Genomic DNA, 17194 nt, shown 5'->3' with positions numbered 1-17194 from the left:
GGCAAAAAGAAGTAACTTACCCAGTCACGCACATTTTAAGGGGCAAAGCACAGATTTGAAGCCAAGTGTCTGCCTCTAGAATCCTGACTCTTAACTTAACCCTTGCTCTATACTAGTTCTCCAGAAAATTTCTAAAAACGGTAGAAACTTGTCCCAGCAAAACCACATGTAACAAAATGTTCTCTCGTCATTCCAGGGAGCTCCCACGCTCCCTCAGAGGTGCCTGGGTTCCAGGACAAGAACTTCCTGGTGGACGACGCCGGCTGACCCCCACCCCCAGCAGCTCCTCTGTGCTCCCTCTTCTCTGACAGAGCGCCACTCTGGTTCAGCCTTTCCCCCCACTCATCACTGTGATCACTCTGACCTTGCCAGTGGCTGGTTTAAGAACGAGCAGCGATACAACTCTGACCAAGAAGACATGGGGGGAAGTCTGCCACGAGGCCCCTGGGAAAGGTGTCCCTGCCAGGGAAGTGGAACTCACAAGAAGCAATCCCATTTTCTGCTGTTGGGTACTGTGTCTGCAGGCGAAGCCCAGAGATGGGCAGCCACCTTGAGACCATACAATGGAGAATTAATAGAGAACAAAGCCAAGAAGGCAAAAGGGCAAGATAAAGGAAGCTGGGCACTTGACAGTTACTTAAGAGAGCTGAGTCAGTTTTATCTTTACCTGCAGCTGAAAGCATCCTAACCAATACACCCCAGTTCCAACTAAATCTACTCTTCAAATCTCAGCTACCAGCATTGGTGAACGATGCTCCATTCATTCATTAAATATTTTTAAAGTGTCAATTATGCATCAAAAGCACTGGAGGTTTTCTCCAACTCAACTCTGCCGGCAATATTCTCTCCAGTCTGAACTCCTAAGACATGTTAAGAGTCAGCATCACACAATGTGGCACTTAACTGGCGTCTGGTTGTTTCATACAGCTTTGTTTTTTCTCTTCAGCTAGACTGAAACCTCACAAAGGTGGGCAGATTATGTATCTAACGGGAGATGCCAAATTGAAGCCTGCAGGCTCCCTTTTACATAAATAACATGGAATTTTCTGTTTGTTTGCTTATTCATTTTTAAGGGAAAAAAACAATGCAGGCCAGTTGGCTTTGTTCCTACTTGTCAGCTGGGTTCCAGGCAGCTGCTTCCACTCGGTACAAGTCCCCCAGACGAGAGAGAACACCTTGTTCATCTCTGTTGAATACATTCCACACAGCCCAGGTGAAGGCCACGCAGTACTGTAGGTAGGTGCTCAGTACATAATTGTTGACTAAACAACTGAACTGCGCATGCTCAAAAAGGAAGGAGAAAAACAAAACATGCATATTTTTACCTTTTTCCATTTTTGTCATGTAGACCAGACCCCCAATACTTAGGGACACCCAAGTACTTCAGGTTATGGGTACGAATCCATTTCTGAACTACAAATTAAAACACATGCTTGTGATTTCAATTTTGTTATACATCAGCAATTTTTCTCAGAAAAATCAAGAACAGAATGCCTAAGATATACATGCAATAAGATTTCACCTTTATTCATAAAAAAAGAAAGTGAACAATACATTGTACCTAACAAATGAACAGTACTTTACAATGAAATCATTTTTATTAACCCACAAAATTGTGTTATGCTGTCCTAAACATTGTCTTTAAAATGAAAAATCTGCAAAAAACATTTTTTAAAAAGTCAAACCACATGCAATTACAATTAATATCTCCAATTATGTAAATGTTTACTTGTTTCCACAGAAAGACTTACTTTTTACACCTATCTAAAAGTTTTTTTACCTCATTCTAAAAGTCCTCAACCAGGAAATCAAGCTTGAGGACAGACAAGCCCCTCGAGAGATTCCCAAGCCTGATACCATCCTACCAGGAGATTCCGAGGGGACGGAAGGTGAGAAGGGGATTGGAAGATAGGAGGACAAGGGTAGCTAGAAGAGGTCCTGCTCTCTCCCTTGATAGTCTTCTAGTTCATAAGTGATGGAATCCCTGCAAGTTATGGTCTCCAGAATTTAGAAAAACACTCAAAAAAAGATTGGGAGATCCTTGAGGCATACTCATGGATTAGGGTTAATTCTCAACTTTTAACAATATTTCCTAAATCATATATTATTTATAAACTCTATATTATCAATATAAGTGAAATCTTATCATAAGAAACCTGTTAAGAGATCAAAATTCTTTCATACAAATCTCATTTAAATAGAATTTATCTGTGAAGTAAAAAATAACAAAACATCACAATATAAGATCCAATGTTCTAGTCTTGGCTTAAACAGAACAAAACAAAACCAGTGTTCATTTAAAAGCACAAACATATGTGTACTGTATTTCTTACTTTGTTCTGGTTTGGCAGCTCGCTGGTAGAACTTTAATTCAGTAAAAAGAGGTCCATTGTCACTGGGTTCCTTAAAACAAAAGAGTTCATTAGCACAAGCAGTAGTTAAAATTACTGAGTAATTTTCAATGAACCTTCAAAAAAGATTAATAAATCAATTTTCTTTCCAAACAATACGATTTTGACACTTCAGTTTATAAAATATGTTTAAGAGGGGCTTCCCTGGTGGCGCAGTGGTTGAGAGTCCGCCTGCCGATGCAGGGGACACGGGTTCGTGCCCTGGTCTGGGAGGATCCCACATGCCGCGGAGCAGCTGGGCCCGTGAGCCATGGCCGCTGAGCCTGCGCATCCGGAGCCTGTGCTCCGCAACGGGAGAGGCCACAACAGTGAGAGGCCCGTGTACCACACACACACAAAAAAAAAAAAGTTTAAGATTAAGTAAAACTCTTCAAAAATGTTTCAGAGAGTCTCAGAAGAGTCCGTAAGTCTTTATTTCTCTCAAGTTCCATTTCTACATGTGATAAACTATACAACATCAGACATACAGCTCAGTCTTTGCAGAAGTTTAAGAAAAATTGTTAACCTTATTTCCATCACTATTAAGCTTTCTCTTAAGTAAAGATCAGCAACCATGTTAACTGTTTCACCAAAGGGCTACAAGATATTTCTGAGATTTACTGAATAATAAAATTTCAATACCTGATTTAACCAATTAGTGGCAAAATCCCATTCCTTTCCTGTTTCTCATTACAATTTTATCTATTATCAAAACTGGCAGAAAACCAACCTTATCACAAAGAAGAGTGTTCTGGAACTCCCAGAGCAAACAAGCACTGTCCATGTAACTGTATCCTTTCCTGACACCGATTCTCATGATTTTCAAACTAAGGAGCCCTACAATTTACTTCCCACATGATAATTTAAAGTCAAGAGGAAAATAAGGCTCAATAAGAATTGTTTTCCATCAACTTTACTAAACTACACTTGTTTCATATTCTTAAGGGATATTAACAGTTAAAATTATTTGCAAAGACTCTTATATTCACAAAAAGCTATTTGACAAATGAGAAATATCAGCCTGTTAGGAGTTCTGCCTTGTTAAATAAATCTGGAGTGGTGAGAAAGATCTTATAATTTTGTGGACTTTTTATACAGTAAACTTTGTCTAAAATTGATTAATACTTATTTGATATTTTATGTTGATATTATCTTGTTTATTGAGAATCTGAAAAATTTTGAAAAGTAGCAAAAACTTCAAATAAGGAAGCTAACATTTCTAAACTAATTTTGGGGCTGCTTTCCTTTTAGGAAGTACGGGAAGAAAGTTATTTTGGACAGAATATCTGTGTAACTGGAGTTGCAGGGTCAGTGGAGCATTAGAAGTGATAAATGAGGTCTACTACCTTAACTGAGAGAAAATTTGTGAAAATATGTAGGTTTCTGTTACTGGAGATGCCTTCTGCAAATACATAAAATATGTTCACTTTTTTTTATTCAAGATACTCTCACTCTCAGAGAAGTTAATTTTGCTCCTTAAGGTTTAAACAGAACTACTCTAAACGCACAGTTCTAATATCTCAGATTTCTTACAGTTCAGAAACATAGGAATCCCTAGTTAAAGTACTTATAGGAAGATTGATTAGGCAATATGCAAAGAGTCAGGCCGCAGCCAGTTAAGAATATTGGACAGCAAAAGAGCAACGTATATAGCACTGGGATCAGAACCTGAAAATAAGCTAGCCTTGTTTGTTACAAGTAAGTATACTTTACAGCCCAGCCTTGGAAGAGAATGGTATACAAGGGTTTGGCATGTCATTACCCCTTAAGAAGTAAAACCTAACAATGTACTAAGGTATGCCAAATCTCTAATTTGTGGACTCATTACCTTGAGTTTCACCATAACCTGTGGTTCCTTTCCTTGCAGCAGTGGGAGCTAGACAGACACTTGTGAATGTTTAGAGCCCATGGCTGAGAACAGGCCTTCAGCAGGAGTAACAAACTCAGTGCAAGAATGAAAAAAGAAATGGAAATTCAGGAAAGGAATTTTGGTAAAGTTACTCTCCAAAGGCTAACTTTTAGAGTAGCTCATTAACACAATTCAGGTCTGAAAGGGGTTTTCCTAAGACTAATCCTGGCTTATTATCATCAGTATAAAAGTCTGATTGATTCAGTTTCAATCTATGTCATATCAACTTTAATTCTCAAGCTTTCCTTCAGGCAATAATTTATTAAACTTATAGTAATGAGAATCAACCTATATAAATCAGGCTATTATATTGAAAGCCCCATTACAATAAAGGCTCTTTGAGCTCATTTCATACTTTTTCTAATCCAATAAGATTCCATTATAACAAAATAAAGGAGCTACTTCCTTGGCATTGCACTCGAGCCAAAGCTAGCTATTTCTGTTAAAGAAAATACCTTAACTCATAACTAAAATTTTATTAACATATTTCAAATCTAAAATACTTTGCCAACTCTGTAATAGCCAAGATTTAGAAAAGAAATTGGGACTGACATTTTAACTAGAATATCACTAAACGTTTCTTTAAGACTTCTAAGTGTCAAAATGAAGATGACAACAGAAAAAAGATTAAAATGTGATATATTTCAATGGCACCATCTAAAAGCAACTGGCTGCCATTTAAAAATGAAGCTGTATAAAGTTTCTCCATCCCACCAAATTATGAGATATGAATTGAAAATTCAGGTCACTTCTCATAACATCAATGAGGGAAATTAAACATCAGTCTGCAAACTTTTTTCCAGAGAACTGCAGAACACAGATTTCTATCAGTACATGCTGGAAAAGGACTATGATATAAAGAACTGTTAGAATATAAGATCCAAAAGGCTGGCCTCCACCTCCAGTTCTGCTATTAGCTCACTGGCATGACTGCAAAGGGTGACTGAAAGAACTAATTTATTATACAATCCATTAACCAGAAATCACAAGAGGAAATTTTTCTCCTTGCATTATCCAATATTTTAATGATCAATTTACCATTTCTCTCTGCACATTTACTTTCCTGAACTAAAATACAGATAGTGTCTCCCAGTTATCCAGAGGCAGAGAATACAAGTTTGCTATCTCTTGTGACCCAGCACCACGACTCCAAGGCTGCTCCCGTAAATCAGTAAGGATTAAGGCCCTAAACAAAACCAGACACAGTCATTCAGGAGGAGAGAAAATGTACTTAGCATGTACCGAAACACCTATCTTAAATATGTTAGTCTTAACTTCATTTCAAGACCAAATGTAAGAAATGTGTGGGTTAATATTTGGAGCTCTTTCACAGAGCAGATATCCGTATTAGAAGCAACCAAATGTTCTAACAAGTCTTCCACATTAACATGGAAGCCCTATCAGAAGCACAGGGTACTTGGTGCCGCTACTGAATAAAAGGATCCCCACACAAAGGTAAACATGAGCATGCGCACAGGAGTCCACTGAAAATAATTAAGGTGCTCTGTGCAACAGACTCTACCAGTGGTTCTCAACCTTGATGCACAAAAGAATCCCTTTGAGGAGACTTTACTAAAAATACCAATAACCAGGCCCTGTACCCAGAGATTCTAATTATCCTGTAGAACCAGAGCTGAGAACCACTGTTTGATTTGATATGCTATTACACTATTAAGTCTAATTTCACATTAAAAATCAATTTGCCGGGGCTTCCCTGGTGGCGCAGTGGTTGAGAGTCCGCCTGCCGACGCAGGGGACACGGGTTCGTGCCCCGGTCCGGGAGGATCCCACATGCCGCAGAGCGGCTGGGCCCGTGAGCCATGGCCGCTGAGCCTGCGCGTCTGGAGCCTGTGCTCCGCAATGGGAGAGGCCACACAGTGAGAAGCCCGTGTATACCGCAAAAAAAAAAAAAAAAATCAATTTGGCTTTGATTATTTCTTAAATAACATTTGCTGAGTTTTTCTCTTTCTCTAAAGATAAAGTGCTCACTTTAGAAAATCTGAAAATATTTTGATATATTTTCTCCATATATAGCTATTTTATAAAATTACCTCTATACCATAAATAATGCTGTATCTTGCTTTTCTTTGGTAATTAATTATGAAATTTCCCCAAAGAGTAGTACATGTTCTTTGAAAACATGATATTTAATAGCTTCTGAGGTTAAAATGGCAAGTGTTTGTGAATAGTTCTGATTTTAATACTGGAAAGAAGTGATAATCATTTTATATATTTGGTGAAGCATTTTGACTTTTAATACTACAAAGCTCTGAGAATATAAGAACTGCAGAATAGTAATGGACAGAGCTATGGCCACGCCCATCAGAAGTGAAGGTAAATCGTGCATACAGGCCTGCACTAAAAGGCACAGACAAGAGGCAGAAGTAGGCGGCATCAGGCAGCTGCAAGGTGGTAAGCAATTATGCCTAAAAAGTTTTCAAAAGGATAACACAGGCATTTAAGGGTGGCATAAAGAAAACAAAAGTTAAAACAAGGTCCTTATCATCAAAAACTTAAAATCCAGTTAGGGAGATAAAATAAACACATAAACTAAAACAGGTAGTGGCCTGAAAGGACATTAGCAAGTGAAACTGTAAAATAAATGGAAACAGAATGAGTGCTACAGAGGTTTAAAGGAGTTCAGAAAAGACAGGTATTAGGGAAGAAACAAGCAAACAGCAGTCACTAAGCGGTCCCTTAGAGAGGAAAGAAAAAGTCAACATTGTTTTGTTTATGGCATTCTTCCAGGATCACAGACAAACCACAACTTTGAAAATGTTACTGAAATATTAAATGCAAAAGAGAAATCAACTGAATATTTATCATTGTCCTAATTGCAAAGAGAAGGAGTAATGTAGGCTAATGGAAACAGAACTAAATTAGGAGACAGGAGACAGAGTACTGAACTAGGGTTGGTAACAAATGGTTTTAAACTTAGAAATGTAAAGTAATTTGCTACGTTAAATTTGCAATTTGCAGTTAGGAAATACTTGTTTCTACCCATTCTCTTTCATAACTCTGTAAGTGAAAAAGATTGTAGAACTAAAGCTACATACATTGAATAACAAATAAAACACTTAGGATTACTCATAATGAAGAAGAATACTGTCATTCTAAAATAGAACACAATTTAAAGAAGCTCAGGTTATACAGAAGAAAAAAGACATGGTGACACAGCAGCCCCACCTATGAGACACGGCTCAGGCACACTTTCCTTCCGCGACACAGAAACGACTGTGCTGGGGAAGCAGCTGCCGTGTGGTCATAGGGAACTGTGTTTTCTGAACCTCATGAGGGTGAGAAGTCATAAGGGGACTTGCTTTCTCCTCACAATGGACACTATTTAAAGATCCTAAAAAGAAACTAATCTTACCCATAGATTTTAATATTTTAATCTGTCATATCAAAGACAAATGCAGATAATATTCCATGCAAATGACCCAATTTAATAGTAAGAACTTTTGTTCCTCTGATATAGCAGCAAACTAAATATTTCAAAAGGAATGCTATCCACTACTTCATGAAAAGGCATGAAGAAAAGTGAAATAGCAGGGGAAACAAACCAATAAACCCCCCCACTAAAGTTACCAGCGTTACTTCTACCTATAGGCGTGTGGAATAGCCGGCATCCAATTAGCCCTCCTACTGTAAACAAATACAAATATTGGACAAAATATAGGAAATTACTATTCTCATACATTAGACAAAACAGGCAGTATAGGATTGTGACTTCTAAAGACAGGAAACAAGCAAAGTGAGCCCCATGACAGGACACTTAGGATGCTGTGTGGCCAGAAGGGGAGACCAAACCCAGTGCACCAAAAACCCTGACACCAACACCAAACGATGAGATGAGAAATGTTTTAATCTTCAGAATATTAGAAAAAAATTAAAGACCAATATCCCTCATGAACAAAAAATAAAAATCCTAAACAAAATATTAGCAAATCAATTCCAGCATTATGTTAAAAGCATAATACATCATAACTAAGTGGAGTGTATGTTAAGAATATAAAGTTAGTTCACCGCTCAGATATCAATCAATATAACTGCCACATTAACAGAATAAAGGAAGAACATCCTATGATCCACCTCAGTAGATGCAGAAAAAGTATTCAGAAAGTAAACAGGCGAACTACAAACTGGGAGAAAAGATTTATAACATATATATCTAAGAAAGAACTTGTATCCAGAACAACTCTCTTACTACCAAATTATAAAAAGCAAAACAACCTAGTTATTAAAAAAAGGTGGGGGGGAGTTTGACCACAAAAGACTGAAGAGGCACTCCACAAAGGAAAATATATGAATGACCAATAAGCATGATGAAAAAGTGCTCAAAATCAGTCATTAACTAAATATAAACTAAAACTATGAGACACTACTGTACTCCTGATATCATGGCTAAAACAAACACACCCGACAGCTTCAAGTGTTGTTGAAGGGGAACATGGAGCACCCAGAACTCTCATACATTACTGGTGGCTATGTAAAATGGTAAAAACCACTTTGGAAATCTGTCTGGTACTTCTTATAAATTTATAAGGTATTGATCCAAGAAAACCAAAAATACTTGTATAAGAATGTTTATAGAAGCTCTATTCATAACAGCCAAAAACTGGAAACAATCCACATGTCTATCAACAGGAGATGGAAAACAAACTCTAGTATGGCTATGGTACAATATTACTGAGCAGTAGAACTGACCAAGCAATTGAAATGCCAACAATATAAATGAGCCTTCAAAACACTATGTTGAATGTAAGTAATCAGAGACAAAACAGTAATGTACTGTATAAATACCATTTATATGACATTCTAGAACAGGAGTAACTAATCCACAGCAAAACAAAAACAAAAACAAAAAAAACATAAAAAACCTCAGCCAAACGGTTTCTTCCAAGGGTGTGGGAAATTAGGGGTTTGACCAGAAAAAGACAAAAGTAGTATTTTGGGGATGATGGAAATGCTCTATATTTTAATAGGGGTTAGGGTATACATGTATATGCATTTGTCAAAAGTATTCAAATTGTGTTTGTCTATTTCCTTGGAAAAACTATGCCTGAATAAAAAGTTGGTGAAAACAATCACTAAAACAATTCAGGCCCAAAAGTTATTAACTCACAAGAGATCAAATATATTCTTTTTTGAAAAGAGAGTAAAATAAAACAAATCAAACCAAAAGACCTTGGGGTGATTCTAATTCGAAAATCTGTAGCCTTTAGGAAAATAAAGCAGGGTGAGGGGACTTATGTGGTAATTTGCCCAAATAACAGACCCTGTTACCTCTTCTATTTAACAAAAACATGTTCTTCACACGTATTAAAGAACTTTGAAAGAGGGGACTTACAAATGCTGGCAAGCAAAAAGATGCACACTACCTTGCATACTAACAAAAAAAATAGGAGTTAAAATGTCATTTAGCGCACCAATATATAAATTGACCTGGCTATTCAGAGTATGCCTACGTTAGACAGGATACTGTCTACCTTCACTCGTTACAAACTAATTTCAACGTCAGTAAAGCAAAAAGAAGTTTCAAAGTGACCACAAATAAATAATTTCATTTACTAAAATGAAAGGGGAGGAAAGATAATTGGAAATAAAAAGAAAAAATTGACCAAATGTAAGTTCAGAAGCAAATGCAAGATAAAATACAGTAAAATTTCATTAAAGTAGTACAGTCTTGCAGGATATAAACATAAAAAGCATCCCATCTGTTGTAAATATAGCTGAAATAAAAAGAATGAGCTGAATATTTTTATTCCACATCTGCAAAACTCCAGGCTTTCATTCATTTTTTCCACAGATACTAGTGCCACTCTAACTCAAAAGAGAGGGGAGAGAATTTCTGAACTCAAATTATTTAAAACTATAAAGCTACTTTTGTGTCTCACTTAACATTTATGAAACATTACTAAAAATGTAGTACCTTATGGTTTAATTAATTCTAGTTATCAAAAAGAATGTTTTACAAAATAAATACTACAACTAAATCAACCGCAAAGAAAACAATCAGCTGAAATATTTCCTTACCACTTTTACAACACAGGGTGCATCGCTGCCCACCGATTTTGAAGAATTCACATCAGCTGTTTGAAAAAGTGACATATGTAATATCAGAACAAGAAGTAGCATTATTATCAATAGTCTGTTACTAACCCTTTATTAGTATTTAGATCTGTGTATCTATAACCTCTTACTAGAATAAATTTCAGTTCCCAAATATGTGCTTCAGGATATCACTACTGTATATTTCATCAATTTTAAAACTTTTTTTCACGATTTAACATGTCTGAAATTGGAAGGCATCTTACAATTGCTATCTTCAACATGATCATCAATTAAGTATGAAAAACTGAGTTAAAGACTTCTTTAATTCAAAAGTACTCATGGCCTTTGATATGCTAATGTATGCTGTGAATTCCCAAAAGGATGATAACTGATACAATTTCTTAAATTTAACAAACTAGGGAATCCTTTTAAGAAGGAGCATTAGAAAGGTAAGAAAAGAGGGAGCTAAAGCTCTAAAAAACTTTCGTTCGGGAGAAAAAAATTCATCAAGATCAACAGTTCAGGATACTGACACAAGAACTTTGAACTGCCATCCAGAATAATTTTAATGTGGTATCATTTTACTTCATGCAAATAAAGAAGCACAGGTGCCCTGAAATGCTGAGTTAGGAATATAAGGTTGCCCATATTCACTAAACACATATTTTTTACCAGATACCTACTACATGCCAGTTTCTAGGAAATGGATTTAGCAGTAAACAGGAAAAAAACAATCTCTACTCTTATGAAACTAACATTTCAGTGGTAGGACACAGACAACAATTAAAATGTAAAGTATGTTTGATGGGAGTAAGTGCTAGAGAGGAAAAATTAAGCAGGAAAGGAAGGTAGAGAGTGTTGCAAGTTAGTAAGAGAAACCTCACTGACAGGGTGTCATTGAAGCAGTGGTCTGAAGGCTGTGAGGGAATAAGCCACGTAAATATCTGGGAGAACATTCCAGGCAGACCAGTAAAAAGGCCCTGATGTAGCTGGAGAAGAGTAAGTGAGGTGGAAAGCAACAGGGGTCAGATCAGAAAAGCAGCAGAGAACAAACACAGTGAACTGGATAGGTGATCTAAAGCTGTTGCTATGAATGAGACGGCGAGTCACTGGAAGGTTTTAAGAGAGGAATGGTAAGCTCAGACTTTGATTTTCTAAAGAATTCTCCAGGCGGCTTTGTGGAGAATGGAGGGTGGAGGGCAAGGGCAGAGGCAGGGAGAGCAGTTAGGCTACTACAATACTCTGGGTGAGAAATGGCGGTGGCCCGAACCAGAGTGGTAGCAGACAAGGCGGTGGTAAGTGGTCAGATTGTGGATGTATTTTTAAAGAACAGCCAACAAGATTTGCTCATGAATTAGTTATAGAGGATAAGAGGGGGAAAAAGAGATAAGGATGACTCCAAGTTTTTGGCCTGAGCAACTGGAAAGAAAACGTTGCTACTTACTAAGACAGAGAAAATTGCAGGAGGAGCTGGTGCTTTGGGGTGTCTTAAGTTTGAGATGCTTACTAAACATCCAAATTCAGGTGTTAAATAGGCAGCTGACATACAAGTCTTGAGTTCAGAAAAGTGGTCCAAGTTGGAGAAAGAAATTTGAGAGTCATCAAGATAGAAATGCTATTCATTTAAAGCCATGAAAATGGAAGAGCCCCTAGGGAATGAGTGCAGACAGAGAAAAGAAGAAATCCTAGGACTGAGCCCTAAGGCATTCTCACATTAGAAGCTGAAGAGATGAAGAGGGACAGGCAAAGGAAACCAAGAAACCACCAATCAGCTGGGAAGCAGCAGTATTGTGAAAAGGCTGAAGCTAAAATACTTCAGACTACAGAAGGAACACCAAGTCATAAAAATGGCTAAATGGGCAAATGAATAAGTCTGAGCTCCTTAACGAACAGCCCCAAGGAACACATCACTTAGATACTGAATTAATAATAAAGCAAGGTTAAATTTTTTAAAATCAGCATTTAGTGCACAAAATATTAGAGTAAGTATAGCATCCCAATAATACTGCACAATTCGAATGAGAAAAGGGGGAAAAGGGAAGTTCAATAATTCATTCAAACAACACATACTGCAAAATATGCCAGGCACTAGGAAAACAACAAGAAGAAGAACTGTCTCACTGCCAAGGAGGACATGTTTATTCTGGAAGAAAGAAAAGTAATTTCAGGGCAGCATGGAAAGTACTATGAAAGGGTTAACGGAGGGGCATTATACACAGATAGCACCTGCCCTAAGCTCAGCTCTGGAAAAATGAAGCAAAAGAAGAATCACACACAAAGATCAAGAGGCAAAGGGCAGCATGATAGTCAAAGAACAGATTTTTGAGGAAATAAAAGGGATGAAGAGAAAAGTTACATAGGGACCAAACTACGTGAAGGGTCTGGTATGCCATTCTCAAAGTTTGATACTTTATCCTAAGGGCACTGGGGAGCCATTAAAGAAGTTTAAATAGACTAGATCACTCAAGTCACAGTGTGAATAATAGGATGCAAGGGGGCAAGGCTGAGCAGAGAAAATTCACAGCCACAGTGAGAATCCAGACAAAACATGAAAATGACCTGCACTAAGGCAGTATCAGCAAAGATAGAGAGATATCAATGGATCTGAGAAGTCAGACAGTTAAAGCAACAGGACCAGATGAAGTTCTAGGAATATGAGTGAAGCAATACTTGAGAATGCCTCCCCAGTCTGGCTTGAGGGGTGTCATTCATTCAGATACTCCTCTCCTGATCATAAGAGAATCACGAGATGAAAGAGGATGATATAAATTTTAGACATGCCTGTGGGTCATCCAAATAGAGATTCCTTATAGGCCACTCACTGGCTATGGGCTTGGACTCAGGGGATCACGTCCGTAGCTACAGATAAAAGACCTGGAAATCAGCAGTAAAGAGACAGTAACAGAAGCCAAGAGACTCGATGAGATTACTCGGAGAGACTAAACAGAAGGAAAAGTGAGCTAAGGAAGGAAAGCTGGAGAACACAGAAGTACTTACAAAGATGACTTAGCATATCCAGAGAGGTAGGAGAAAAACAGAGGTGAAAGTATGTTATCATGAAAGACAATGGAAGCAATTTTTATGTGAAAGAAAGATAAACAGTATCAAATGCTGCAGAAAGTATCTAAACAAAATTCAGAAGCAACCTTTTAGCAGAAAATTATCATTAGAAATTGCTGATGCTCTTGAATACGGCTGTTTTGGTGTCAGTGGGCACAGAGAGATAAAGTGGAGGCAGCAGTATTAAAGCAAATCCCTCCTCCAGGTTGATCGATCCAGTTTTTAAAAAGCAAAGTTTTGTCACAGAAATTTGTCAAACCATTAGATTTAAAAAATATTAGGTGGCACTTTCTGATGATAAATACAAACACAAATACAACAGCTAGCACACATGCAAAGCAAGCTGCAAATTTGCCAACGGTTACAAAAGGAAACTAACTAATACAAAATGAAGAATTTACTTGCTTTAAGACAAGTTCCCATCCCTAATATAGGATGTCCTAAGTCCACACATTCTGTGGTAGGGAGAGCTTATATAATCTGCCATCTCTAAATCACAAGGTCAAAAATATATACCTGGCTAATATAGCCCTAACCTTTCATGATTTATGAGGGCTTTCGGCTTACATCAGATAGCCTAGTTCACTGGAATGGGTTTGGTTCCAAACAAAACTAAAGAATCAACAACTATTTCCCCAAAGACAGGTGCACTAACCTAGAGAGATTATAAAATACAGTAAAGCGCTGGTTTTTAAACGATGTTTCATGAACATACCTCCAGAGACTGCGGCTAACCAACTACAGCCCATTGGTCCCAGTTGAGTCAGACACCTCTTGAGTAAGAGCTGCTGCTCTTTCATCTATGTCAGTGGTTCTCAAACTTTCCCAGGTATCTGAATCCCCTGGAGGGCTTTTTCAATCACATTTCCTACAGGTGGGGATTTGTAGGTCTGGGGTGGGACCCGAAAATGTACAGTTCTAATAAGTTTTCCCATGACGCTAATCTAGTATTAATATTAGTATTCTGAGTTAAGATGTTGCTTGAAAATAAAAAAGCGTTCACTGCTAAAAATAAAATTTTATAAACCGCATGGCAGAAATCAAATAATTAAATCAAGATTAGAGGTGGAGTAAGAATATATAACAGAAAAGTTAGAAAGAAATAGCAAAAGCAATCACGAAATGCACTGTATCACTACTAATATTCCTGGTGAAGCAGACAGCTTTAGAAGTAATCACGTAAAATATTTTTTAAATCAACCAATTAGTTAACTTACAGAATCCCAGGGTTCCACAATGGGTCCCCCCAGATTGCAGGGTAAGTATGCTAATTAAATAGCACATTTCAGGCCTAATATGCAACTTCTAGGTCATTCTCCTAAATGCCACTATGATGACTATCAGGGCTGTATAAAAAGAAAAGGTAAATCCATACCTATTAAAGATCTGAAAATCTCCAAATTAAACCAAAACAAAGGGAATACATCCTAATTGGGTGGAGGTGGGGAAAGAAAGGTATGGCTTTCTTTGGGTCTCAAAGGAGATTAATATTATATAGAATATCTTAAAAATCTAAAGCCATATGCTCACTAATGACAATATTACAGATATTTTATCCTGTTTCTACTGTGATTAAATCAACTAACTGTCTTCTCCACTCCCAGGTCACAGATGCATTTTTGCCTAATTATACAATATTATGTTGACTGTAGATTATTAGAAACATCCTGTAAAAGTTTGCAATTAAGAAACTGTCAATATTTTGATAACAAAGCATACACATCTTCGGACTGACAATTAGAAGTCGTCATACACTTACCAAGATATATACAACCAAAGCCTCCTTGGCCAATGGGTGATCCCAGTTTCCATTCCTTTCTGTTCATGTCAGTGATTATCTCCCCGGCTGCAAAATGTTCTGCAAGACGTCTCTTTGCAGGGCCCTGTCTTCCAGCTTGAGCTGCTTTTACACGAGGCATTTTCACTATAATACAAAACAAAGAAACATTCAAGATTATAATCCTAGAAGTGCTGAAAACCTTTTCACTAAGGAAAGCTTCTGTGCAACAAAGATGCTATTCAAATTCCTACTTACTCCAAAACTTAAATAAAGGACATCTGTTAATTCTAATTTATAAGTGCTCAATCCTTTTGATTATCTCTTAACTTAGGAGAGGAAGCAATAAATAAAATGATCCATGCAATTACTTTCAAGAAAATATTTAAAGTTCCAGTGGTATAATATCATCTATGACTAAAAATGCTATTTAGCAACAACAACAAAAGAATTGCTCTATGAAGCTGAGGGGGAAAGGTACATCCAATTAGAACGCACACTCTATACAAATGAGGAGTTTACAAAGGTCAATGTTGATGGGAAAAGAACACAATAGACATTGAAAACACAAGACAGTTAACATGAGAGGAAAGGGAAAGAGTATTTATGGCAAGATAGTAGATGCTTTACACACAGGCTTCCATCCATCCTCTCAACTCCATGAAGATCACATTATCATCCCCATTTTACAGATGACGAAATTAAGGCTCAGCAAAGTTAAGCAACCTGTCCAAGGTCTTATACCTACTAAGTGGCCGAACAACAGAAATCTGCACTGAGGATTCCCTGGCTCCAAAGCCTCACCAACATGACCCACAATTACAAAAGTCACCATAATGGAGTGACCAGGGGAAATTACGGCTGTTTAGTCATTTGGGTTCACAGAAAAGGCAAAGCTGGTGATATCCAGCATTTGTAAGTTTCCCTCCTTACCAACTATCCTTTTGGAGATGAATTCCTATTTACTTTACTTACTAACAGACAAGCTTAGCATAGCATTCATGGAAAGCAGTGTTTTACCACAAAAAGAGCACAGGACTATAATGAAAAGACCTAGATTCGAGTGTAGGTATGAGGCCAGTTTTGGGTGATCTTGATCAAGTCACTTCTCTCTGGGCTTTAAGTGCACTTAGACATAACTTACTTCACTGAGTGAAGGAAGGGTGGGTCAGGAATGGTGACCAGCAAGGCTAGCAAGCTGTAGAGTAAGGGCCAAGTTCTTGGGCAAGGGTATGAACTCAGTGGCCCAGAAAAAAAGGAAGTAACACACTTAAGACTGAAGAAAAGAAAGCATGGACCAGACTGTGTGTGTGTGTGGTGTGTGTGATTTCAAACTCTGAGATTAATCTATTTTAATCTATTAATTGAAAAAGACTTAAAACAAATAGTTTTTAGGATCCTATAGTTCCCTAAAACTGTATTAGAGATACAGTAAAGAGGGTGATAAGAGTTGTAAGGTAGGCTGCATCATCTGAAATGGCTATTCAGCTGAAAGATGTCTGTTAAGATCTGACAATTTACATAAGTAGTTTGGTTTTGAGCCTAGGTATTCTCAATACATACATACTACATTAGATTGGAAATTTTTTTAGCAAATATTCATCCATATCACTCCACATACACAAACTCCATTTATGCAAATGCTCTTTATTAATTTATTGGGGATTTTTAAATTTAACTTTTTCCTACAGAATACTGATGCATCTTCATTGTCTAAATCTTCTCTAAGTTAACAAAAGAATCTTCAAAATGAATGTGTCCGTTATTTCTTCATATCAACTAATTCTCTCAATATGTTTGTAATCATTATAAAACTTTCCTGAATGGAATTTCAGTTGTAACCATAACAGCCCATACTCAAAACACCAAAAAAGGTGACTTTTAAAGCTACAGTAGATTGAGTAAGAGAAATAACTAAGCCACACAGTACTTCCAAATACTAAAATGAATGCCTTCTAAATTTTATCCAGCTTTATCAAATCATCAGAGTAATCTCCTATTTGA

The 17194-nt window shown here is 37.2% G+C and overlaps 1 protein-coding gene across 2 annotated transcripts in view; it reads right to left on the bottom strand.

The window, feature by feature from the left end:
* Positions 1-15337, bottom strand: part of VRK1 (VRK serine/threonine kinase 1) — a gene marked incomplete at its 5' end in the record, with an annotated part of 43884 nt that extends 28547 nt beyond the window's left edge. Inside the window, 4 exons of one of the 2 annotated variants that reach the window (XM_079699359.1) lie at positions 1326-1413; positions 2334-2403; positions 10336-10391; positions 15173-15337. In XM_079699359.1, the coding sequence (XP_079555485.1) occupies positions 1326-1413; positions 2334-2403; positions 10336-10391; positions 15173-15332 (374 nt within the window). The remainder of the gene's footprint in view (positions 1-1325; positions 1414-2333; positions 2404-10335; positions 10392-15172) is intronic. The other variant, XM_079699360.1, reaches the window with a different exon arrangement.
* Positions 15338-17194: the final 1857 nt, after the last annotated feature.

The sequence above is a fragment of the Hyperoodon ampullatus genome (genome assembly GCF_949752795.1).
Source record: "Hyperoodon ampullatus genome assembly, chromosome: 3".
In the NCBI taxonomy this organism is placed as follows: domain Eukaryota; kingdom Metazoa; phylum Chordata; class Mammalia; order Artiodactyla; family Ziphiidae; genus Hyperoodon; species Hyperoodon ampullatus.
This window is presented reverse-complemented; position numbering and strand designations above follow the sequence as displayed.